Raw genomic sequence first — 27,139 nt, 5'->3', positions numbered from 1 at the left:
CAAAGGAGCAAAAATTGTACAAAAAGCAACCCCAAGCTGCACTCGGGGCTCAGCCTTTTGGGTCTTAGCCTGCTGAGCCTATGCTGGCATGAATAAAGCTGCTTCCTGGAAAGAAAAGACTTGGTGTCCTGACTCTCTGTGTGTGAGTCACCACTACAGAATTGAGCCTTGTGTCAGACTCTGTGCTGAGTGTGGAGCCTGCTTAAGATCTCTCTCCCTCTGCCCCTCTCACCTGGTGTGCGCACGCTCTCTCTCTCTCTGTCTCCCCAAAACAAAAAATAAGACAAAAAACAAAACAAAACAAAGCAAAATAAAGGGCTTGTACAATGGGGAATGCAGCATGACATTGGGGCAAAAGTCATCTTAAGTTGGCAGAATCCAGGTTGAAGTGATGAAGGCCTATAGCCAGCAAGGATCAGCATCAATTCTCTAGCTTTCGTTGGCCTGGTATCTGAGTGCTCAAAGGGGTTTAGATCCTGTAAAGATAACACAAGAATGTGCATCAGGTCAATCTTTACTTTTGAACCAGCATTGGGAGTTTTGTTGATAGAGTCATAGGCAGTTAACGGATATGAGCAGGGAACAGGTGCTTTCTGGCTGATAAAAGCAGTGAGGCACAGGGCACCTTACTGGCTTAGTCAGTGGGAACATGTGACTCTTGATCTTGACCTTGGAGTTGTAGGTTTGAGCCCCATGTTGGGTGTAGAGATTACTTAAAAATAAAATATTTTTTTAAAAAGGGGGGTTGTGAGGCCGAGTTCCAAACAGTCTGGACAGACCCCAAGGGATATGCGCACATTCTCCCCTATGACTACTGCCCTACAGTAAACTATAGCTTTATTATAATACATTTACATTGCAGTTTTAATCCTCCTCCCTTCACCCCCAAGAATGGCTGCCATAACAGTTTCTGAGAGGGGACATATAAGACCGAAAACTCCCCCTCACAACTCATAGGAGAAGTCCTTTAGACGATTGGTTGCAACCTTAGTCAGACACTGCCCTGCTATGACCCATAACCCATGCAAACACAAAAAGAGAAGACAACCCTGAACCCTGGTGTCGTGGCCACCTCTGGGCCTGCCAGCTCTTCCATCTTAAGAGTGTCCTTTCACTTAAACTGCTATTAAATTTTTGCTGAAGAATTTGGCTCTGAATTCTTTCTTGGCCGAACTCAAGAACCGAGGCCGGGTAATGGGACTCACCATTGCCATTACCACTGATTTATGGTCCCTGATATGATTAGGCTATCTCCTGGCCTGATAGTGGCTGTTGGCTCGTAAATTTTGTTGTTCATTCAAAATTATTACCTATTGGGTAATAATAATAATAATAATAATTGTAATTCTTCTGTAATTTCAACATAAACCAGGAAGTTCTGCAAGAAATGTGCTTTGAGCAAGTAGTGCAGGTCAGACATAATTGATAAGATGGTCAGGGGCCTAAAATGACGTTTCTTGTGTCAAGAAAGCTATGTCTCATCTTTCTTTTTCCAGGGACCCTTAACTCTTTCTGCTTATGGCATTACATGTTTTTTGATTAGTATTGTTCCGACAACTAAAAGTATAGCTAATGCTTCACATCTATCTGTTGTTCTTTTTCTTTCACCAGAGATAATCACAATCTGAAGTTAATATCATTTCTGTGGATGTTTGGATACTTTTACTAGGTGTATATGTATCCATAAATAATGTATGTATATAATTGGTTTTTTGTTTTGCAATTTTACCAAATAGTATTTCAATTAGATTTCTCCTTTTTTTTTAAAGTTTATTTATTTTGAGAGGGAAAGAGAGACAGAGTAAGCTGGAGAGAAACAGAGAGAGAGAGGGAGGTAGAGAATCCCAAGCAGCCTCAGTGCTGTTAAGTGCAGAGCCCGACACAGGGCTTGATCTCACGAACCATGAGATCATGACCTGAGCTGAAATAAGAGTCAAACACTTAACTGACTGAGTCATACAGGCACCCCTTAATTACTAGAACTTTATAATAAATAAGGGTATCCTTCTTTTGCTGGTGTTTAAAATGGTCTGGGTTATTCATGGGTCTTTAGCCATCCATATGAATTTTAGCATCAATTAATCATATTCTATTAAAAAGTTCCTGTCAGGATTTGATTTGAACTGCATTTGCAGTTGAATTTAGAGACAATTTCCTTGTGGTTTTTATATCCAATATTTCTGTTGTTTTGTACAGTTCTGTTGTTTTATATAGGCAATGTTTAAGATTTACCCTGTTAAATGAATTGATTACTCACTTTTGCTTTTTGCATCTCCCTCCTTTCTGAATTCCTTTTTTATCATTCTGAAGTATACTTTTTGGAATTCTTTCCATGAGGGTCTGTAAATGGAAAAGATTCTTTGTCTTTGTCTGAATATTTCTCTACTTTGTCATCACTTTTGTAGTGAATACTGGGAGACACTACCTGTATCTCTCTTCAGAAACAAAAGACTTAAGGGTGTGGGTGGCTCAATCAGTTGGGCATCCAACTCTTGGTTTTGGCTCAATTCATGATCTCTTGGTTTGTGAGTTTGAGCCCCACATTGGGCTCTGTGCTGCTGGTGCAAAGCCTGCTTGGGATTCTCTCTCTCTGCTCCTCCCCTGCTCTCTCTCTCTCTCTCTCTCTTTTTATCTCTCAAAAATAAATAAAGTAAAAAAAATAATAAACAAAGGACTGAGCTGCTGGAGGTTCAGCAAGCTGACAGATTTCAGCTGTCAGCCCTCTTCAGTAGTAGTCTAGCCCAGTGTTATACTCGTTTTCCTTGTCAGCTCACATCTAATGACTATCACAGGTATATAAAGGTTGAGCCCACTTGCCTCAAATCTGAAGGGACATCCCAGATTCAAAGTTGAGGTCTCCATTAAAACTAGAGTATAGGCCAGCTCTTTCTTCTGTCCAATCCTGCTACCATCCCTTCCTCAGGAGTTGTTCCCAAAGCACTCCCCGATGAACTCTCTATATTCATCTCTGGCGCAGAGGACCTCCAGAGAAACCAATTTAAGATAGTTGATGTTAGGAATGATTCAAGAAAATTGAATCATTCAACTTGAATCATTGGCCACATTGACTATCAGTGAGGACCTCCTCATTGGTGATAAATGTAGGACAGACAGACCTTGGCATGAGGGAACAGCACAATAGGTAAAGCTTTCATCAGTAGTTAACTGGGATGTATTCTAAAGAAAGATAATATACTAGTGGGTGCACTTAAGAAATATGAGGGAAACAATAATCTTAAGGACAGAGGAATTGGCTGTTGCTAAGCAAAATCGATTCTTTGGAAAAAGCAAAACACTGAGATGGGTAATGGCTATTAAAAATCTAAGAGTCAAATCACAAAGCTTCTTTGGTAGCAAATAAAGAGGCTTTTATCTCCTGCAGTGGGAGGGGAGAAAAAGCTGAAGAACAGGCCCAGCACTAAATCATAAGTGTGGCAGAGCTCCAAAGGAGATTAACAGCCATGCAGCTCAGCTAGGTCGGTTATGCCAAGGTCAGAATGCTGGATCGTAAAGAAAGAAACCCTGATGCAGAGAGCTGGGTTGTGATACCTGAAAATCTTGAATGCCTAGATTCTCCTGAACCCTCTGTGTCTGAACATGGCCCAGCATTCCTGACTAGTGGGTACTGCCTCCATCACACACACCTTGCTTAAATACAATGTAGAGACTTCTTCCTCCTAGCACAACTAGTACTCCCTTTAGGATCTGTCCCTAACCCCCTCCCAGCCACTGGGTCAATAACTTGTCATTCTTTACAATGTAATCTGGCATAATTATTGTAATCACCAGCAAGGGCAGAGTGGCAGCAAGGAAGAGGGCTCTGACACTCAGAATATTAGGGAAATGGATGAAAGTATATAGTGTCCCCAGGAGCAGAATGGATCCCCAGGCCGCAAACAAGGATCTTGCTCAGTGTGTACAATCAAAATAAGCCAAGGGAGCACATGACCAGGAGACTGAGAACAATATTCCAATAACGAGTCACAATTATTTGCCCAGTTTTTAAGTCTCAGCCAGTTTTTGGATCTAGCAACCATGGGCATTGAAAGGGCTGCCAGACACCCAGGAGGAAGACCCTGAAACATCATAATGGTGTATACTGTAATAATTCACCCAGAGGGTTATTTCCCAGAGGGCTCTTCACTGTTTTACTGGCTAACTGTATGTTAGGAAGACAAGAACATAAAAAGCTTCTCAGTGGATGGCATATGTAGGAAGTCACCTGCCTTCTGTTAAGCTTTACATTAAAGACATTTGCAAAACTGTAACACATACAACACTCTTGTATGTTTTCTATTAAGGAAAATATAACGTTTTTGTATAAATATTTATACTAAGATGTAATAGATGTATTATTCTTTAAATGTTTATTTATTTATTTTGAGAGAGAAAGAGACAGAGCATGTGTGCTACTGTGCACAGAAATGTGGGAGGGAAAGAGGAAGGGGGGTGGGGAGAGAGAGAATCCCGAGCAGGCTCCACAGTCAGCACAGAGCCTGAGGTGAGGCTCTATCTCACAACTGTGAGATCATGACCGACCATGAGATCATGCCTTGAGCTGAAATCAAGAGCCAGACACTTGACTGAGCCACCCAGGTGCCCCTAAATATATTATTTTTAATGAATTAATAAATGTTATCTTTTAATTTTTTTGTATGGTAAATATCAATAGATATAGTCCACATAAACAAAGGTGGTTAGAATCTTCAGTTTTTAAGAATTTTTAAGGGGTCTTGAGACCAAAATGTTTAAGAATTGCTGCAACAGACAACCCCACAAGCCAAACCATCTGTGTAATCTTGGGGCAAGTTTCATAGTCTTTCTGCTCAAGGTTCCTCATATGTAAACTCAGGAGTTAATACTACATATGTAAAGTAGAATGTCAGGAGCATAAAATGAAGGATAATCATTATTGATGTTATTCTGTTTTCTCTGTGAAATATAATAGCTGCTAAAATTGATGGAAAAAGTAATGGACGGTTGAGGAAAGGGGAGAAGATTTAATAACACCATTATAGACCATGGGAATGACAAATCTGATTAGGAATGTCTAAAAGGATTGAAGGGCAATTTTGAGAGCCTTGTGGAGGTTAATAACTTTGGATTCAGAATAAAACCATGATTGTGTACTCCCCCCCCCCCCCCTTAACAATACTAAGTCCACTGTAGAAAAGAAAAGGCAAGCTGTCGAATTAACAGTATTGGGAATGTTCCAGTTGGTTTGATGAGAAAGAAAAGAAGGCAAATTGTGATTGATGTGATGAACTGCATTTCATAACCTGGGGCAAAAGGAATGGAAGAAAGCAGAGAGATAATTGATAGGGAGAAAATTGAAGAGTTGAGATTTGTGGTCTTCGTTAGGAGGGAAAATTGAGTGAGAGACTTCGTAAAGTAGGAGGATGGATAGTTTGTCTGAATTTTGGATTTCAGTGGTGGAGTTGATCCACCTGACCACACAACCTGGAGTGTGGTCATGAGAGTAGATGCCTGTAGTGGCATCGAGATGATCGCTCCTGGAGATGAAAAAAATCTAGAGCTCAAGAGAATGGGTTTGGATGTTAATGTCATTCTGGGTGATGGCAGAAGTTGAAAGTCAGTTTCCAAAGTTTTCCATCAATAAAGTGTGGGTAAAAAAATAGCAGCAATGAGGGAAAAATGTGGCATTGCCAAATAGAAAGGAGGAATAATTATCTGAATGACGTACTGGGGAACAACAGCATTGATCCTACTTCCTAACCAAGACATACAGAAAGTGCAAAAATGAGCACCTTTCACTTCATAGAAATTTAAAGCAAGCCGCTTTTATAAGGGAGAGGATGTTAGGTTTCAATTAAGGGCAAGGCGGAACACACACTAAAGGTCCAGAATGTGGGAGAATTTGTTCACAAAAGAATGGAGTTCACAGTGGAATGTTAGGCATAAAAGATGCAGGTAGCAGAAAGTTTCCAAAAGAATTAGGCAAGAATTTTCTGTCCGAGTCAACTGATGCAGTGTCAAGTTTGTGAATTCATTTCCCTCTTCCTTTAGATTTCTCCTTTTCTGAAAAAATAAAATTGACGGGCCTTCCCGTTCCCTCTCCTCCTGCAGTCCATTTTTCTTCTTCACTCAGGCATTCTCTTCCCGGCTCAGTCAAATCCTCCGCAGGAGTGGGCGGGCTCAGGGCGGAGCAAACAGAAGTGGGCGGGCCCTTCCTGTCGACGTGCTGCCGTAAGGGCGCTGCTGACATAAGAGGACATCCGGTCCGGCTTCTGTGTTGGAAATTGCTTCTCTCCGCCCTTCTTCGGTTTTAGTAGGTTCTTCTCCCGGAGTTTTGCCCCGCAAGTTGGATTTGCTGCAGCCGCGGGCCGGTCTCACGCTGTTCCCTGCCCCTCTGCCCCCGGAGTGAGCCCGGCCTCCCCGCGAGGGTGAGCTAGGTCGGCCTGGAGCGCGCGCGAGGGAGGGTGTCCCGCGGGCGGGTGATGGTTGTCAGTGCCGAACCGCGTGGCACCTCCACGGTGGCCTCTGGACGCCCCTATCACTCCGCTGGGTCCGATGATTGCGGGCTTTTCCTCCAAAGGCGCGCTGACCTCGTGCCTTTTTCCTCATTTGGTGACACGGGCCACGTTTTACAGAAGTCGAAACGGTAGCGGAGAAGGGCTTAAAACCATCTAAGGCTGAGAAAAAAAATTCATTAAGTTTCCAGAACAAATTGGAGAAAAAAAATGGAGGCTCAACAAAAAATTCACCGGGCGAGCACGCCGTGATTGTTTTGTGAGTTCCTTTGGCAGGAGCAGTACACATTTTTTTCACCCTGTAGATTTTTGTCGTTATAAATCCTGAAAGGGTGATCTCCTGGGCTTCGATGTTACTTAGCCGACCACCTATTAAACCTCCTGGCCTGATTTGTCTGTATTTTTAAGTCGCAGCTTCCCACCCCACTTGGCTTTTGATTGGACATTTTAAGTTGGACGTTTTGAGTTGGAACCCGAAGTAGGAAAACATGAGTGACCTTAGTACATGTTGGTGCATGATTTTGCCCAATTGTAATTGGCCCTTTAAATAAGAAATAGGAATTTCTTAAAGGTGTGATTTCTTGGAACTCTGTCCATGTATCATGGACGTGCTTTGGTTTCTTTGAAAAGAATGTTCATGCCTTCAGTGAGGTTGTCAGAGTCACCAATGAAACTTAATCCTATCCTTGGAAGTTTAGAATTTGTAGATTTTTAGTTGGGCCTAGAAATGTAAATCTGTATTTGTTAGGAATTTTTACAGTTGATTTTTGAGAATCACTCTTAGAGAAGACTTAAAAAGTACATATTTTGAAGAATATTAAATTTGAGATTTATGTTTCAAAGCAAGTACATAGACCCATTCATGCCTGTGTCACTTCGTTTATTGACTACTTAATATATAGCAGGCAGGACTGGTATATAAACATTGTCAAGAAAGACAAATCCTCAGAGAACATGCCTTCAGATTGGATGAAAAGCCAAATAAAAATGTGTTATGCAGTAAAAATCTTTTTTTTTTTTTTAATGTGGTAGTTCTTTCAACTAAGTGATGAAAGATGAAAGCCTGTTTTAAAGTCCTTATGTATATAGGACTTTACGTTCATACTCCTATGTAATACTCTTAAACATAAATTTGAACTTTGTTAAAATTATGTACTCTAGAGAGACATTCTGTTTAAGTTTTTGTTTTGTTGTTTTTTTTTTAATGTTTATGTATTATCAAGAGACAGAGCATGAGCATGGGAGGGGCAGAGACGGGGAAACAAGAATCCAAAGTAGGCTCCAGCCTCTGGGCTGTCACCACAGAGCCCGTCACAGGACTTGAACCCACAAACCATGAGATCATGGCCTGAGCTGAAGTCTGATGCTTAACTGACTGAACCACCTAGGCACCCCGATAGACATTCTAACATAAGAGTTGAAGGGCGGCTTGTAGAGTCAAAGCAACTATAATACTTTTAATATCTTTTCAGAGAGAGAAGTTTGGCTTTGCGGTTAATGCTGTCATTTGACGTGACTGTCAGATGTTTTGTTTAGATATTATATAGGAGAAGTAAGACTCGTTATACTTCAGATCTTAGCATCAAGTTGTCTGAATTTATAGTTCAAAAAAGAATATAAACTGGATAAATGATAAACTTTTTAATTATTTCTTGCTAATGATATGCCCAATAACTTTAATTTGGTACTGAGTAATTTTTAAAGAATACTTAACATCAGAGAAACTTTCTTTTTGTCCTTCAGTGGGAAAGGAAAACTTTTAGCTTTTGGGATAAATTGGTCTGATTTTTATATTTTTTAGAATTGTTTGGAAATGCAAATAAGTTCCTCATTTTAAAAGTCATATATTTTATTTGAGATAATGTATATGTAATATTTCATAAAGGCTTAAAATGCCCTTAACAGTCAAAATGACAGAGTTGAGTTTAAATTTTAAAGAGAGTAAAAAAAACACGTCATTCTATTTTATTTAAGATAGCGAATACAACCAGGCATTTATATCTTCTCTGTTCTCTTGTGTAGAAAGAGCAGTAAAATGCCTAAAAAGAAGACCGGTGCAAGGAAGAAGGCAGAGAACCGCCGGGAACGTGAAAAACAGCTCAGGGCGTCAAGAAACACCATAGATTTAGCTAAACACCCATGCAATGCGTCAATGGTAACAGCTTTTTTTGATATCTGTTGATGGTTGAAAAACTATATAATCTCTGAAAAATGCCTGAATAAAATTTTGCTGAATACATTGTTGCTGCATACATTTTATTGAATTTCAAATCTGTGTTTTGTCCCTTGTTTTTATTAACTCTGAGTAGCAGTGAGTGAGTTATTTATGTATTTATTTATTTCCTTGGCTGCTGTTGGTGATAGATAGGAAACTAAATACTAGGAACTGTGATATTTTCTAGCTTTTCTAATCTTATATGCATTAACTTAATTTGTTCTATTAGTTGGAAGCTTTTCATTATTTCTCTTAGCACTTCTCAACTCATGTGATTTCTTTTTTCTAAACTTTTCACTTTTCTGGACCTCTCTTTTGGCTAACTATTACCTTATTTTCCTGTGCGCAGTGGGTTAGTCTTGATTGTTTCTGGGCTTCTTTGGTCAAAGTGTTAAAAAGCGAGATTATCATGTGATTATAACCCCTTTCCTTTCTTTGACTATGTTTCTCTTAGTTGTCCCTTATTTCTCTATTTCCAGTCTTCTCTACTTTTTCTATTCCTGCTACTCCTCAGTCTTCTTTTGTTTCATCCAAACATATGAAATGCTTAATATGACTCAGTTCCACAAATGTTTCTTGTGCATTTACTTTTTGCCAGGTACATTTTAGGCAAAAAGATGGGGTATAGATAGATGAGTGACGCAGCCCCTGTTTCCACAAGTTTATAGTAATCAGTTGTCTTGTTGTTTGTAAGTGACAAATCCAACTTAAGTAACTTTAGGGAGAACTAGAGTTTATTGACTAACATGTACTTGGGAAGGGCATGGATGTAGCTGGAACTCAGGGACAACTGGAACAAACTTGTAGTTCCATCTTTTGCTTGTGTTTCTTTTTGCTTATTAGTTCCATTTTCTCGTGTTGTCTTACCCCATTTGTTTGGGTTCGTACATACTGGTAGCCTGTGTATCTCACATCACATAATGTCCTCAGAGAGGGAGAAAACTCTGATTGGACTTGGCCAGGTGCCCAGCCAGGGCTAACGTTTATGGCTGTCATCACGTGTGGGAGGGACCAGGATTACATAACACAGGACAGATGGTAGAGACTCCCTTCAGGGTCATTTTTTAGAGAAGATGGATATGGAACAGACAAAACAAGAAATGACTCACATACATAAATATACATAGTGAAGGCTAGAGTTTGGTAAGTGTTGTCTTGTCACAAATGTACAGTTAAGACTAGGGTACATCTGGGCTAAGAGGTGATAAATTTGAGTGTGTTGATGGGGTACAGTTCATAGAGGAGGTGGGATCATCACCAGAACTTTGAACAGGTGAAGATTGTAAGGATAGGCTTTTCAAGGAAAAGTATTAGAATAGTAAGGCATGGAAAAGAGAGAGTAGAAGACATATTTCATGAATGACTGACAATAGCAACTTGAATCTAGAGAGAATAGGCTAGAAAGGTTTGAAAGTGTTTAGGGACCAGATTGTCGAGAGCTTTTAGTACCATGTTTAGGATTCTAGATTTTCTGGGAGCTTCATCATACTGTGTTCTGGATTTCTTATGTCCGTTCTGTAATACTTGTCTGACTAAAAAACAATAACAAAAACAAAGAACACAACCAAAACACAAACCACTGCTTTATTTATTTCACCTCTTGTGGAGATACCACTTCTTGCTCTGTGTGGTATGCCCAAGGACATACCTTTATTATTAAAGTATGTATAGATGCTTGTTTACATGGGTGAAGTTGGAGACTTTGGGAAGTGTTAACTTAAGTTTTAACATGAAAAATAAGGTATTTTTTATAATGCAAGTAAATTTGTAGTTTTCAGTCCGTAGAAACTTAATGTTCTGTTTTTATATTTTATAGGAATGTGACAAGTGTCAGAGGTAAATATTTATTTCTTTTTATATGTAATAACAGAGATCTCTCACCTTTTATCTGATAGTGACCCTATTTTAAAATTTTATTTTACATGACAAGGCGGCAGAAGAATAGAGCATTTTGCTATTTTTGCAATTCTGTACAGAAGTTACCAATTTGTGCACAGTGTGGTAAGTATATGATACCTAAGGACATATGCCTTTTCTTTTTTTTTTTTTTTTTTAATGTTTGTTTATTTTGAGAGAGAGAGGGAGCGCAAGCAGGGAAGGGGCAGAGAGAGGGAGAGAGAATCCTAAGCAGGCTCCACCCTGTCAGCACAGAGCCCAACACCGGGCTCAATCTCACAAACCCATGAGATCATGACCAAGATGAAACTTAACTGACTGAGCTTAACTGGACGCTTAACTGACTGAGCCACCCAGGCACCCCTATATGCCTTTTCTTTTATCAAACATTTGTTTTGTGGTTAATCAGTTTGATTCTATGGGTTTATCATTGTTTACAGTAATGTTAAAACTTATTAATGAGGGGCGCCTGGGTGGCGCAGTCGGTTAAGCGTCCGACTTCAGCCAGGTCACGATCTCACGGTCTGTGAGTTCGAGCCCCGCGTCAGGCTCTGGGCTGATGGCTCGGAGCCTGGAGCCTGTTTCCGATTCTGTGTCTCCCTCTCTCTCTGCCCCTCCCCCGTTCATGCTCTGTCTCTCTCTGTCCCAAAAATAAATAAAAAACGTTGAAAAAAAAAATTAAAAAAAAAAAACTTATTAATGAAATAGCAAATTGTTATTTGGCTTGTCAAACACGATCACATCTTGATTTTGTCTCTCTGATACGTTATAACATTATAAGATCAGATTTCAGACTAGTAACATTTGGTGATCTTAATTTTTAGTTATACTAACTTAGTCTTGTTGATATCTATTTGTATACTTTAAGTTTTGATTCCTGCTGAAATTGCCCACAGTATCTTAGACCATTGAGAATCATTTTATTCCACATTTTCTTGGTGCCAATTTTTTCTTTTTGGCACTTAGCATAGGATTCTTGAGTTTCCTCATATGTTTTCCCAGGTGATTGCAATAGAGTTCCTAAGCCATGTACTCAGTTGCCAAGTGTAAGTGAAAACCTTTATTCAGAGTAAATGATTATTCAAAGTAAAACTAAATGGTAGTTCATAGAACAACAAGGTTGGTGCTTCCAAAATAGTCTTCCACAGAGTACTTGAGATATTAATAGGTGTTTCTTAAAATAATGCATACATTTGAGAAATGCTGTTTGTTTCATGTCCTTGTTTCCATCTGGAAGATTTCTATTACATACTTTTATGTTAAAGGTTCTGAAGACCTCCAGTAAAGAAACCTGATTCATTTTATTCATGCCATACTTCTCAAACTTTCGTTTCAACAAATGTCCCCTTCGGTTATGGGATAATAGTTTAAGGTAGAACACAGTTTGCGATATGCTGATTTAAATGTGTTCATGTATGATAACATTGCAGAAAATTAGCAGTGTTTAGGGCTATATCCCTGAATATTTCTAGTGTAGTTTTAATTTTCAAAGAGGCCATGTTTTTAGGTTTCTATAAAGTTAATGAACCAGGTAAGTTGCATAATCATGGTTTGGTTTGGTTTGAGATATTCTGTGGAAAGAAGTAAGCAATAACTTCAAACCAGACTGTTTATTGTGAATTACAGACTGTAAAATTTATTTCAAAGCATATCTTTTTAAAATCTGTATTAATTCATCTGAAAATTCATAAGATTTTAAACCACTTTACTGATTGTTAGATTACAAACTCTAACCTGCAGTTTCTGATTTTTAGTACAAACAGTAATTAGCATATAATTTTATCATGCAATACATTTTTATAGATTTACTAATAAATTTCTAAATTTTTTTTAAGTTTATTTATTTATTTTGAGAGAGAGAAAACATGAATGGGGAAAGGGCAGAGAGGAGGAGGAGGAGGTGGAACAGGAAGAGGAGAAGGAGGAGGAGGAGAGAGAATCCCAAGCAGGCTCCTCACTGTCTGTACAAAGCCCGATGTGGGGCTTGAACCCATGAACTGCGAGATCATGACCTGAACCGAAGTCGGATGCTTAACCAACTGACCCACCCAGGCTCCCCTAATAAATTTCTAATCTTAAAAGAGCTGATTCAGGTTAGATCTCAGTTATATCTAGCTTCTTTTTTTAGTAACATAAGCAGTGAACTGCTGCTTTCTATCCATTTTCAAATTATTTCCATAGGAATTTAGGCTAGATAGAAAGCGGAATCAGTGAGTACTTACGTGTACTACTTTGCAAGGCTAATAATCCACATTTGTTTCTTTACTAGGGAAAACCAAGTGCATGATGAAGTCTTCAGACTGTGTCATAAAGCATGCTGGTGTTTATAGTACTGGCCTTGCAATGGTGGTAAGTTTTTTGTCTTCATCTCTTAGACTAGCAGGTTTCCAAGGATAAGAAGTCTTTGTGACCGATGGTGATTTTTTCTAAATAGCACTGCTTTGTCCTTGATTAAGTCAATCTGGAGTTTTTCTGGATTATCTGTGGAATGTTCTTTGTATGATTTTCCTTTAATACCCACTTGTTTTTGATTGCTTCCTCTTTTCTTTTTGGAAAACATACAAGAAATGGAAACTTATTTAAAGTTGACTTAAAAATTCATTTGTCCTTGGTACCTTTCTAGAGTGTCTTATTCAGATTTCATAGAACTCAGCACTTACTATACTGAATATCCTTCTTAAGCAAGGTTCAGGCTTTGGTTACAAGGTAACCTAGTTTCAAAAGAACGTAACATTAGTAGATTTTTTATAGCTTTACATTTCAAAAAATACATATTTAACATAGGCTTATACATAATTTCCTCATTAGATGTAGAGTTTTCTAAGGAAATCCATTGTTTAAAATACAGGCATACCTTAGAGATATTGTGAGTTGGTTCCAGACAATTGCAATAAAGCAAATATCACAATAGAACAAATCACATGAATTTCTATATGATTTATATGATTTCCCATTGCATATAAAGGTTAATGTTTAGGGGCACCTGGATGGCTAAGTTGGTTAAGTGCCTGATTTTGGCTCAGATCATGATCTCACGGTTTGTGAGTTGAGCCCTGCTTTGGGCTCTGCACCAACAGTGTGGAGCCTGCTTGGGATCCTCTCTTTTCCTCTCTCTGCCCCTCTGCCACTTGTGCAAGTGTGCAATTGCTCTCTCTCTCAAAAATAAATAAACTTAAAAATAAAGGTTACGTTTACACTATACTGTAGTCTATTAAATGTATAATAGCATTAGTCTAAAGAAACATTTTATGTACCTTAATTTAAAAATATTGCTATAAAATGTTAACCATCACCTGATCTTTCAGGGAGGGAATTGTAATCTTTTGCTGGTGGAGGTTCTTCCCTTGATGTTGTTGGCTGCTGATCAGGCTGGGGGTTGCTCATGGTGGGGGTGGCTGGTACAATTTCTTAAAATAAGACAGCAATATAAAGTGCTGCATCAGTTGACTCTTCTTTCATGAATGATTTCTCCATAGCATGTGACACTGTTTGATAGTACTTTACCTACAGAAGAACCTCTTTCAGAATTGCAGTCAGTCCTCTCCAACCCTGTCACTGCTTTTAAACCAATTTTAAAAAAAAAATTTTTTTTTTTAACATTTATTTATTTTTGAGACAGAGAGAGACAGAGCATGAACGGGGGAGGGTCAGAGAGAGGGAGACACAGAATCTGAAACAGGCTCCAGGCTCTGAGCTGTCAGCACAAAGCCCAACGCGGGGTTCGAACTCACGGACCGCGAGATCATGAGCTGAAGTCAGCCGCTTAACCGACTGAGCCACCCAGGCGCTCTGCTTTTAAACCAATTTTATGTCATATTCTCAGTCGTTGGCTGTCATTTCAACAATCTTCCCAGTGTCTTCATCAGGAGTAAATTCCATCCCAGAAACCACTTTCTTTATTCGTAACAAGGAGCTTCTCATCAGTTCAAGTTTTACTGTGAGATTGCAGCAATTCAGTCCCATCTTCAGGCTCCACTTGCTATTTCTACATCTACAGTTACTTTCTCCACTGAAGTCTCGAGCCCCAGTAATTATCCGTAATGGTTGGAGTCAACTTCTTCCAAATTCCCATTACTGTTGATATTTTGATCTGTTCCCATGAATCACTAATAGTCTTGAAGGCATATAGGATTGTGAATCCTTTTCAGCTTTTCAATTTACTTTTTCCAGATCTATTAGATGAATTACTCTCTATGGCAGCTATAACCTTATGAAATATATTTCTTAAATAAAAAGACTTGAAAATCAAATGACTCCTTGATCCCTAGGTTGCAGAACAGATGTTGTGTTAGCAGGCCTTTTGAAAACAACATTAATTTCATTATGTCTCCATCAGAGCTCTTGAGTACCAGGTGCACTGTCAGTGAGTAGTAATATTTTGAAAAGAATCGTTTTTTCTGAGCAGTAGGTCTCAACAGTGCGTTTAAAGTATTCAGTAAACTATGTTGTAAATAGATGTGCTGTCATCCAGGCTTTCTATTTCCATGTATTGAGTATGGGCGGAATAGATTTAGCATAATTCTTAAGGGCCGTAGGCTTTTCAGAATGGTAAATTAGCATTAGCTTTAACCTGAAGTCACCAGCTTTATTATTAGTCTCTAATAGGAGAGTCAGCCTTTCCTTTGAAACTTTGAAGGCAGGAATTGACTTCTCTTCTCTAGCTATAAAAGTCCTACATGGCATCTTCAATGTGGGGCTATTTTGTCAACATTGAAAATCTGTTGCCTGGTGTAGCCACCTTCATTAATTTATCTTAGCTGTATCTTCTGGATAACTTGTGGCAGCTTCTATATCAACCCTTGCTGCTTCAGCTTGCATTTGGATGTTACGAAGATGGCTTCTTTCCTTAAAGCTCATGAACCAGCCTCTTCTTCACTTGAAACTTTTCTTCACCTCTCAGCCTTCGTAGAGCCGAAGAGAGTTAGGGCCTTCCTCTGGATTACGCTTTGGCTTAAGGGGATATTGTGGCTGATGGGATCTTCTATCCAGACCACTCAGACTTAATCCATATCAGCCATAAGGCTGTTTTGCTTTTTTATCATTCATGTGTTTATTGGAGTAGCACTTTTAGTTTCCTTCAAGAGCTTTTTTTGTGTGTGTGTATTCACAACATGGCTGAGTATCTGGCACAAGAAGCTTACTTTTGGCCTGTCTTGGCATTCAGCCTGCCTTCCTCATGAAGCTTAATCATTTCTAGCTTTTGAGTTAAAAGTAAGAAATGTGCAACTCTTTCACTTGAACACGTAGAGGCTACTGTAGGGTCATTAACTGGTTTAATTTCCATATTGTTGTGGCTCAGGGAATAGAGAGGCCCAAGGACAGGGAGAAAGGTAGACAGACAGCTGGTCGGTAGAACAGTCAGAATACATACAACATTTACTGATTAAGTTTGCTGTTTTATATGGGCACAGTGTATGGTACTCCAAAACAATTACAATAGTAATAACAAAGATCAGTGATCACAGGTCACCATGACAGATAAAATAATAAAGTGAAATATCATGAGAATTACCACAGTGTGGTGCAGAGACACGAAGTGTGCAAGTGCTGTTGGGAAAATGACACTGATGGTGCAGAAAAGCCACATACCTTGAATTTGAAAAAAATATTACACTATTTGTAAAGCATATAAAAAAATGAAATGCAGTAAAATGAGGTATGGTGTAATTAAAATAGTAGTGTTGTGTGATGGATTTTACTCTTTTCCTTTCAACCAATTTTACTGTATTCTGTTGTGTGATTTTATGCTCCGGTGCAGATTTCATTCCATGAGGAAGGCAATAGTATTTCTATGTCAAACAGATATTTTATTTATTTATTTAATTTATTTTTTTAATGTTTTCTTTATTAGAGAGAGAGAGAGAGAGAGAGAGACAGATCATGAGTTGGGGAGGAGCAGAGAGAGAGGGAGACAGAATCTGAAAGAGGCTCCAGGCTCGGAGCTGTCAGCACAGAGCCCAATGCAGGGCTCGAACTCACAAACCATGAGATCATGACCTGAGCCGAAGTTGGACACTCAGCAGACTGAGCCACCCAGGCACCCCAGATATTTTATTTATAGTAACTTCCCAAGAACTTAATTTTCCATCATGAAGCAGACCTTAATATATTCCATATGTGCATATCTTAAAGAAGCAAGAAACTAGACTTATTCATAAGTATCTTGTGAATTCCTCATTTTAAATATAGGATTTTCAATGTTATCTTTATTCATAAATCAATGTAATCTTCCTTGGTAGCTTGCTTATGCCCAAATTTATTAAACGCTTTTAAAAAAATTCGCTAAGTTGTAGGGGCATCTGGGTGGCTCGATTGAGTGTATGACTCTTTGATTTCAGCTCACGTCATGATCCCAGGGTCGTGTGATTGAGCCCCGCATTGGACTCCACATTGAGTGTGGAGCCTGCTTGGGATTCTCTCTCTCCCCCTCTGCCCCTCTCCCTGCTTGCACACTCTCTCTCTTAAAAAAAGAAAAATTGAAAAAAATTCACTAACTTGTGTGAATGTGAATGATTGTTTGTATAAAACATTTCAATAGACTCCTGTATCGTTAGCTTTACATTCTAGAAAAATGATTTTCTGGGAATCTTCTAATTGTCTGTTGAAATTCCCTCTACCTTCTCTCTTCTTGACCCTGCTTTGCCCTGGGAGCCTGACCTGTGTGTATGGATTGGATCAGTGGCTTTCTTACCTTATGGCTTCACTTTGGGTTCACCCAATGGAAGACCTTGGCAGGAGACCTGTAGATGGGAGGATAATAAAATCTGGGTGTTTATTCTCCCTCGCTCACTCCCTACCAGGTTATCCTAGTTTGGGCATGATTTGGCCACAGTTTCTCTCTATATGGCTATGTAATCCTCTCCATACTGGTTGTTTCTTAAGATTCTGGTAACTCCTTCCGCTCCCTTATTTCAGGCTCAGGGGTGGTAACTACATCATACCTTATGTTTATTCTAAGCCCTTCCTTGTCCTTTGTAAATTATTTCTTTTAAGCTTTTAAACTGTCCTGGATTATTCTGTATGTCATCTTTTTGGTGCTAGAACACTGAATGTTCCAAGAAATGTATTTGAGGATTTGCAATCCACAGTGGTAATCCATATTTACATCTCAAAAAACATCCTTCGTATTTGCTCTTTATGGCTTCTGTTACAGAGTCTTGAATGCTAAACACTGAATTGAGGTTCAGAACACCGTGGTTTAAATCTCAGCTCCACTATAATTTTGCTCTGGGATTTGGAGTTAAGACTTGGGCCACTGTTTATTATCTGTAAAGGAAAGAACATCTAATCCCATTTTCTTAAGATTCATTCTAGCAATTAATATTCTGTAGATGTCATTGTGTTATTGAAAGGTATAGTTGGTCTATCTTGATGTAGAATTGGAGAGTCTTACCCTGTTTTTTAGTTTTATATATTTTATTTTCTTTTTTTCCACAAAGAAATGTAGTAATGATTTAAATCATGAGTTGCCTTAACAAAAAAAAGATGCTGGCAGAAGTTTAATATTTTTTCTCAGTTACTCCAGAAAAGCTATGTAAATTACTGTATAAATGATTCAGGAAGGAGTTTTCTTAATTCAAAAATGTTTCTACTTGAAAAAATTTCGTTACTGTGATTGCTGTAGATAAGAACGCTTAAAATGTGGACTCCAGACATCATTTGAATTAGAATTCAGTTCGAAGGCAACACTTGTAGCTCCGTGACTTACTTTAATGATTAGGATTAGGCTTAAGTATATAGTTTCCACCTTGCTTTTTCTTTTGATTTATAGACAAATTTTGTATATTATAAATAGTTGTTGGTGAAGTAGTTTGATTTTCAGAGAACCCTCTTTAATTTTGGCTTAGTGTAAACAAAATTTTTTCTTTAGTGAAGCCCCCACTATCACTGAGGGTTGTTAAATTCCTAAACGTGTACAATTTTGATGGTTGCCATTGGTTAAACAACGGTTGCAGCCAGGCAAGTGACAAAGATTCATTTTTTGTGTGTTCCTTGGTTGCAGGGTGCAATATGTGACTTCTGTGAAGCTTGGGTTTGCCATGGGAGGAAATGTCTCAGTACACATGCCTGTGCCTGCCCTCTTACTGATGCTGAGTGTGTGGAATGCGAACGAGGTGTCTGGGACCATGGTGAGTGATTACATATGAGCAATGAACTTCACTGTAAGAAGGGCTGACTTTGACACATTCTGGATGTTCTTTTTGTGATTTTTTTTCAGGATACTGTCAATCCTGACTACTGTTGTGGTTACCAATTTAGTTGGAAAAGGGATTTATACTAGCAGTAATAGTCACTGTTAGGACTGCTTATGTAAGCCAGTAGGGAGGGGAGTTATAGGACCGCAAGTGTCTGTAAGCATTGCAAGTAGCCAGGAGATAGTGGGAGCCTGCTTTTTTATGGTTCACTTTGGCAGTTTTCATCGAAGCCTTTACCAGAACAAAAACTGCTGTGTCATTTTGGTATAAATCTGAAACAAATTGCTTTCTTATTGAGCAGTGTTAGGGATATGAGTTTTTTAATTGAAGTTTATCGTTTTTACATTTGTGGGTTTTATGTTTTCATCCAATAGGAGGCAGAATATTTAGTTGTTCCTTTTGTCATAACTTTCTCTGTGAAGATGATCAATTTGAACATCAAGCCAGCTGCCAGGTTTTAGAGGCGGAAACCTTCAAATGTAAGTTTTTATAAATTAGATATCCTTTGGGGCGCCTGGGTGGCTCAGTTGGTTAAGCATCCGAACTCTGGGTTTTGGCTCAGGTCGTGATCTCTGGGTTCCTGAGTTTTGGTCCTACGTGGGCTCCATGCTGACAGTGTAGAGCCTGATTGGGATTCTCTCTCTATCTCTTTCTCTCTCTCTCTCCACCTCTCCCCTGCTTGTGCACACACTCTCTCTCTCTCAAAATAAATAAACTTAAGAAAAAAAATACACTTAAAAAAAAATTAGATGTCCTTTGTACCCAAGATTCTGAGTAGTATTAGTGTTAGACTCTGGAGCACCTGGGTGGCTCAGTTTGTTGAGCATCTGTCCTACTCTTGATTTCGGCTCAGGTCGTAATCCCAGGGTCATGGGTTCAAGCCCCACATTGGGCTCCATGCTGGGTGTGGAGCCTGCTTGAGATTCTCTCTCCCTCTGCCCCTCCCCAGCTCACACCTGCACTCTCTTTCTCTCACATTAAAAAAATATATAGTGTTAGACTCAATGAAAAAAGAGTCTAGTTTTTCATGCAGCTTCTTGTGGACTGTAAGTCAACTTAGTATCTATTTTCTGTTTTTTAAAAAAATTCAGAACCACATAGTCTGTTTTATTTTTTTCAATAAGGATGCTACTGGCATCTTGATTGGGCCAGTTCTTCGTTTTGTGGGGTTGATCAGGCATTATAGGACTTGTAGTTTTCCTGGTACAGAGTATTAAATGTCATCTTTACTTCCAAGTTACTGTAACAACCTCTACTCCCAACCCCACAAAAACCCCACACACATCTCCAAATGCCTTCAAGTAAGTCATACGTGATACTGCTCCTAGTTTGTTCCATGTAGTTGGTATCAGTGATTGTTAGACAGGAGTATGCATCAGAAACATCTGGGGGGGGGGGGGTTTAAAAAATATAGGTGCCTAGGCCTCATATCTGGAGAGTCTGTCTTTGAAGTTTGGTAGGTTCAGGCATGTGTATTTAACCTGCACACATAAGTGTCATGTACCTTCCAATTTAAGAACCCAGTGTTACCAACTGGGTATTATCAATGGTATTACCTTTACAGATAGATTACAATTTATTTCTACTTTATTGCTTCTCAAAAGCTCAAGATTTAGAGTCAAACATTAAATTCTCCTTACTGGTTATGTGATTTTGGACAAATCACCAAATCTTTCTAAAGTTGAGTTTCCTTATATATTAAAGAAGACGCTAATTTCTTTTTCAAGGAGTTAATTAAAATGAGAATCCGTATAAAGTGTTATTATGGTACCTGTTACTTAGAAAGCCTTTATTAAATAGTAGATACCATTATAGGAAAGGCTGAAATTCCCCAGATGGTCACTTCCTTGAATTTGGTTCTTGTTTTGATATGAAATGCTCATCTCTGTATTCTATAAATTTAAAGTTGATCAGTTGTCAGTTTTAATGTATATATAAATACATACATATGTAATTCTTACAGTGTTCCTATAGAAACTCTCAGAGGTTAAAGAACATCTCAAAGTATATAGCATTTTTGAGCCATTCTTAGGTTTCTGCAAAATGTGTAATATAAAATTGACTTACTTTATTTGGGGCTTGAGAGCTTTGTGTATTTTGTAGCATTTGAACCCCAAAGATCGGCAGTCCTGAGTGATAAGACTATGATTTCATCAGGAAGTTTTAGTGATTCAGTAAAAGACAAAGGAAAAATACAAAATAGACTATTGACAGGATTTTAAGATAAATCTGTCAATCATGTCTTTGATACCTGATAATTAAGGTCATTCTCATTGCAGGCTTACGGGTGTCTTTGGCTTACTGTAATTTATCTTTACTTTTTTTTTTTCCTGTTGCTTTATTTTTTTTTTTTTTGCCATTCTTTCTTTGCAAGTTGCCATTTAATATTTGTTTTTAAGTATTTTCTTAATCATACACGAAGGTATAGCTTGTTTCCACCCCCTTATTGGTCATACCTCATAATTTATAGGTTTTACCCTATCCTTATGAATTGGGAGATAAAGAAATTTTTTTAAATGCTTACCTGCATAATTGGTGGTAAGGGTGTTTTGTTAAGAAAAAACAAAACAAATATGTTGACTATTTTTATAAATAACTAAAATGGCTTGAGGACTTCTAATTTAAAATGGCTTGTTATCAGTAGGCTTTGAAGCATCCCAACCTCCTGTCCTTTAAAATACTCTGGGAGCACCTGGGTGGCTCAGTTGGTTAAGTGTTCATCTTCTACTCAGGTCATGATCTCATGGTTCCTGAATTTGAGCCCCACATTGGGCTCTCTGCTGTCTGCGCAGAACCTCCTTAGGATCCTCTGTCCCCTTCTCTTTTTGCCCTTCCCCCAAGTGTGTGTTCTGTCTCTTTCTCAAAAATAAATAAGCACTTAAAAAATAAATAAAATACTCTGAAGACATGGAAATAGACTGAAAATGAAAACCATTCCTAGTCTAAGAAAGTCAGGCTATTTTTGGAATCTGGGAGAAATGCATTCTTTATATAAAAGTCCAAGATTGTAACTCTTGGGGAGAGAAATAACTGGGCAGTTAACTGGAGTGCATGTGTATGGGGTTGAGGTAATTAGAGAAAGGATAGTGGCAGGGCCATGTTCCATCCTAGTCTGAGTTCCCAGAAGAAAAGATAAGGGTAAGATAGGCAACAGCTTGTCTTTGTGGCATGTCATAGACTCGGGTAGTGTGGATAGGAAAAGATTCTGTATCAGAAATGCCTGGTGTATGCTGGGAAATTGGGTAGGGAGCTTTGTACTTTCAGTATGTGTTCTGGCTATGTATTTGAAAGAGATTTATAACATTTTAGTTAAATATATCCTTTTCTTTTGACTGAATGAAAAGGGAAACAGAAAACCCCGCCTGGGCATATCTTCAAGTGGAAATGATTGAGAGTTCAGATTTTTTTCCCCCCACAGACTGAATGAAACAGTATGGTTATTATTGGAGTAATTAGGTATACCTGTTTATACCTAATATAGTTAACCCTTGAACAATATGAGGATTAGGGGCACCAACCCTCTGTGTAGTTGAGAATCTGCATATAACTTTTGACTCCTGCCAGTAGCAAACTGTTGACCACAAGGCTTAACGATAACCTAAATAATGGTTGATTAACATATTTTGTGTGTTGTATGTATTATGTCATATATTCGTACAATAGAGTGAACTAGAGGAAGTAAAATGTTATTAAGGAAATCATTAGGAAGAAAAAATACATTTAAAGTACTGCACTGTATTTACTGAAAACATTTGCATATAAGCAGACCTGTGCTGTTCAAACCGTGTTGTTCAAGGGTCAGCTGTACATAGTAAGTACTCAGTTGATTTTTAACTTTTATTATTAGCACATAGGACAAATAATACATATCCAACTGAATTATTGGTATTGCTGTAGAAAAAAGCAGGATAATGGGATAGAAGCAATAATAATACACCTATTTGAGAATCATTTCTGATAAAAAAAAAAAAATACTTGCCTGTTCAGATTAAAAGGGTTCCCCATGAACCAGGCAAAATTAAATAAAAGAATTCCCAAATTAGCAACATCTGGTCAAATATTTGAAGTACAAAGATGAGTTTTCTTTTATTTGTTTTCCTTTTTATTTTTTCAAGAACTCTGAATAAAAGTTAATAGTTTACATTCAGGCTTTATTAGGGTACAGCTTAATTTATTTTCTCTCTATACCTCTGGCACTAATTTTTTTTCTTCCATTTCTAGCACAGTCAGTATGTGCCAGGTATTCTGCTTGTCTAATGTATTTGTACTTATGTTTAGGTTTTTCCTCAGTAATTACAGAGAATAACCCAAGTTAACATAGTTTAACGAAAATAAGGATAAAATATTTTGGGATTTTTTTCCTATCTTTTACTGCCCACTTGAACATTACTCTCTCTTCATAGTCACCTTTTCCACCAGAAGTATTCTATTCTCTTATCAGACATTATGCAAAACATAGCAATAGTCTGCACCATTAGGAGAAGTCCTATATTAATGGAGAAAATGATTCTTTATAAAATGTAAGCATTATATGATTAAGGGAAGAGCTTCAGCCAAGTGTTGTGGGAAAAAGGATGTCTCATTGCAAGTTTTCTAAGTATAATTAAGTTTGCCATCTCCTAGATCTGGAAAAGTGGAAGGAGACTGTAGAATAATTAGCACCGTACTAACTAAAGAATGCTGGGTATGTGCAGTTTGTTCTTTTCTTCTGGCTGGGGATTCCATCTCATTTTTATATATCCTCTAGGTTATACTGAGACAGGAAAAAAATGTTAATAATCTAAGTTCATCAAGTATAAATCTGTGGAAAATAGTGTTTTAATTTCAAATTTGAATCTGGACATTATGTATTTTCACCCATAGGTGTTTCATGCAATCGACTTGGTCAGCATTCCTGTCTCCGTTGTAAGGTATACTGGTCTATTTTTTATTTTTTGATGTTGTTTTTAATCCCAGGACTTTTCCATCTTGGATTATTTATAGCTATAATTAATCTACAAGGGTCTTTAAACATTATGTAGTTTACTTCTTTTATTTTGGAGATTGTGAAATTGAATTAAGAAAGCTGAGTGACTTTCCAAAGGTCATCTAGTTGGCTTGTCTTAGGGTTGACACTAATGCACATGTCTGCTGAATCTTGGCTCCTTGTTTCTACACATTATACACATTACGTTTTATGGAGAGTATTCTGACCAAAATGTTGAGAGTATATCTTTAATTAATATCAAAATTCACTTGCTTAGGAAAGTTTAAGTAAAGTGAAGATTGCCATAATGTTCCATGTCCTTAGATCTTGTGTCCAGCATTTCTGTTTGTCAAAGATCAGGTGCACTGATTCTCTTCCTGTCAGAAACATTTCCCTAGTTCTTCCTTCTATTCCTAACCCTATCTCTTCGTTCTCTCCCAACTTTGCTCCCATTTTACCAAATGGCTTTCAAGTGTTGTCTATGCTGTTCCCTCTGCTTTAGATCCCTTTTCCGATTTTGCTTACCCTACTGTACCTTTATTTTCCTTCAGATCTCAGCCAACACTCCATGTTTTCCAGGAAGGCTTTCCTGAATCCCATATCCAGTTTAGTGCCCCTCCTCTGCACTTCCATTTCAATGCACAGTGTCTCGCAGTTGCCTTTCTACTTGTCTGTGTCCCCAGTTAGTTGTATATTTGAGGTTGGATAGGCTAGTCACCATTATGTCACCAGGGGCTTTGTGAATGCTCATGTGTTTATGAATGAATAAATGTGTTTATACTGTCATACCCTGTGTATAGTTTCTGTCTTATGTTAGGGTGTAGTTCAGAGGGTCCTGGCAAAGACCATTTCCCTTGAGAAATTTAAATCAGGACCAATCCCAACAAAACTCTTAATCTTTACCCTTAACAAAACTGTGTCTTTAAAGTTCCTTGAGATATTGAGTGATAATTTTGTGTATTTTTTGAATTATTTATTTACGTGCTTATTTTTGCTTCTCCTATATAGGCTTGTTTCTGTGATGATCATACAAGGAGCAAGGTGTTTAAGCAAGAAAAAGGAAAACAGCCTCCCTGCCCCAAATGTGGACATGAAACTCAGGAAACTAAGGATCTCAGCATGTCAAGTAAGGTTCTTCTTAAAATACCAATGGAGGGATTTTGTTTTCTTGCTTAGGCAAGATTTATCTCTTTTTTTCTCTATTTTTGTTTTTGCCACTTGTTCCTATTTGAAAAGATGAATGTGTTCTCTTAAGCAAATGGAATTTTATAGCCTTTGAAAATTTTTAGGTGAAGTTTCTCAATTTAACTTAAGAAATATACCATCATTCACTTTGATATTTGGCATTCGACTCAGTTAATGACACAGTGAATACTGAAATTTAAGACCAAAAAGAGTGATTTTTCCGTTTCTGCTGAAGCTTTCCTTGTTAAATAATTGAGCACCTATAAATCTTTAATATTTGAGTGCTGGTAGTCTTTGGTACTTGGAAGTTGGAATTCATTCTGAAGTTTTTTTGTAGGTGTGTGGTATTTGAGCAGCTATACTTACAATGTAATATATCATTCTTATAGGAAATTGTTTTGTGGTTTTTATATAACTTTTCTATGAAAGAATAAGACTACTGCAAACATGCTTATAGTAATGCAGCTCACAGTTTTATTAAAGAGAATTTGACTCTTTACCAAATACAGCAGAATGGAACCATAATTCTAAATGACTCTGACAGTACTTTTGTTTAATCAAAGGTGTAGTTGTACAGTGAGGTAGGATTGATGATTTGCTGGTTTTTTGCACTAAACTATATTGCTACTTAGGCAGAAGAAATGACGGGCTTTGTCTTGAAGGTCACCAGAATTCTAAAATAGCTCTTTTAAGAAAAATGTAATGACATGAAATCAACTGTTCTGTGATTTGAAAATAGAATTATAACCCATCAAATGAAGGGCATTTTAGTTTTTAACATGCCTTATTTGAATTATATTTGGAGAGTGCTCTTAGTCTTACTTTGTTTTCCAACTTTTTCTAGATTTAATGAAATGACACTGTTCTCTTTATTATTTGTTATATATGGTATGTGCATCAACTCTGAGTAGGATAGAATTGATTGTTGTTACTAAGGTCTCCATTCTTTCCAGTTAAGGGAGGAAATTAGGAAAATGGGAGTAAGAAGCAGCCAATCAAATGCATGTAACTTTGTATATTGTAAAGGAGAGTGTTCTGATTCTTTACATCTTCACTCTCCTTTACAATATACAAAAGATGTAAAGAATCGGAACAAAGTGCCACGTACGTATCTGTCTTTTGTAGCACGCTCCCTGAAATTTGGCAGGCAGACTGGAGGTGAAGAAGGAGATGGAGCTTCTGGGTATGATGCCTATTGGAAGAACCTTTCTTCTGATAAGTATGGTGATAGCAGCTACCATGATGAAGAGGAAGATGATGATGAAGCAGAGGATGACGAAGAGGAAGAAGACGAAGTAGGAAAGGATTCAGATGCGGAGCCGTCAGATTTGTTTACCAATTTGAATTTAGGGAGGACCTATGCCAGTGGCTATGCTCACTACGAGGAACAAGAGAACTAGGAGAGCTGCTTGCCCATGGGTGACTGTGTCTGAGAGGAACCAGGATGTGTGTGCTTGATGAATTGAGTGTGGGTGTTCAGAAGTGCTGTGCAAAAGACTGGTCACACTTACAGGAGCAAGGAGTAGGGCATAGCATTTTTATAGGAACTGATAATCAGTCTCATAGCATAAGAAAAATGAGTTCCAAATGTTAAGATGTGTATCGATCCAAGCAATTGAAGCATCATGGATTGGATTTTTGCTGATTTTAGTAATCAGTAGGTTATGCCAATTAGATACATATACAGGATAAACAAACAGGATGGTAATATATTCGTTGGAAATTAAATTGTTGTTTTTATTAAAAAACACTGCTTATATTCGTTTTGTCTGATTTTGTAAAATGTGACGGGTTAAATGAATTACTGTGTTTTTCCCTGTAGGTCTGCAGGATGAAAGTCAGATGTTAAGTTCTAAATTTTCATTAAATATTCATGTTATCTTAAGTAGTCGTGATATGTATGTTTTAGCAGTTGACTCATTTCATTTTTTTCTAAACAATGTATGCCCTGAACAGTACCTGTTATTAATGCCTAAATGTATAGACCAAGGTGAGTACATAGCCACTTTTCAGAGACACAGGGACAGAAATAGTATTACTACACAGACGTTTTATGTATTTCTCTTTGAATAAATATAGTATTTCACTTACATATTTTTGATATTTCTCATTCTCCATTTTTTAATCATTTTGGAAAGCATTCCGATGTTTATGTAGAAACTGCTTCATTTTTTTGTGTACTCTGAAATAG

At 37.9% G+C, this 27,139-nt stretch overlaps 1 protein-coding gene and 1 long non-coding RNA gene across 4 annotated transcripts; one reads left to right on the top strand and one right to left on the bottom strand.

The window, feature by feature from the left end:
- Positions 1-305: 305 nt before the first annotated feature.
- Positions 306-24,713, bottom strand: LOC113601451 (uncharacterized). Its single transcript, XR_008296107.1, has 3 exons — positions 24,299-24,713; positions 17,294-17,342; positions 306-476 (listed from the first exon to the last, which is right to left on the bottom strand). It is a non-coding gene; the product is annotated as an uncharacterized LOC113601451 (long non-coding RNA).
- On the top strand, positions 6,210-27,038 carry ZNF330 (zinc finger protein 330). 3 transcript variants are annotated; one of them, XM_027066606.2, is made up of 11 exons: positions 6,210-6,404; positions 6,612-6,749; positions 8,514-8,646; positions 10,523-10,542; positions 10,637-10,707; positions 12,872-12,951; positions 18,605-18,731; positions 19,172-19,276; positions 23,661-23,707; positions 24,772-24,889; positions 26,074-27,038. In XM_027066606.2, the coding sequence occupies exons 3-11, from the start codon at positions 8,527-8,529 to the stop codon at positions 26,346-26,348; spliced, it is 963 nt and encodes a 320-aa protein (XP_026922407.1). In that variant the 5' UTR covers positions 6,210-6,404; positions 6,612-6,749; positions 8,514-8,526; the 3' UTR covers positions 26,349-27,038. The 3 variants fall into 3 exon arrangements, with proteins under 3 accessions (XP_026922407.1, XP_014929106.1, XP_014929107.1); XM_015073620.3 differs by lacking the exon at positions 6,612-6,749; XM_015073621.3 differs by lacking the exon at positions 6,612-6,749 and having other exon boundaries at positions 6,210-6,413.
- The last annotated feature ends 101 nt before the right edge of the window (positions 27,039-27,139 follow it).

This window comes from Acinonyx jubatus, chromosome B1 (genome assembly GCF_027475565.1).
Source record: "Acinonyx jubatus isolate Ajub_Pintada_27869175 chromosome B1, VMU_Ajub_asm_v1.0, whole genome shotgun sequence".
Classification (NCBI taxonomy): Eukaryota; Metazoa; Chordata; class Mammalia; order Carnivora; family Felidae; genus Acinonyx; species Acinonyx jubatus.
The sequence above is the reverse complement of the archived record's forward strand: the minus strand, read 5'-3'. Positions and strand labels throughout refer to the sequence as shown.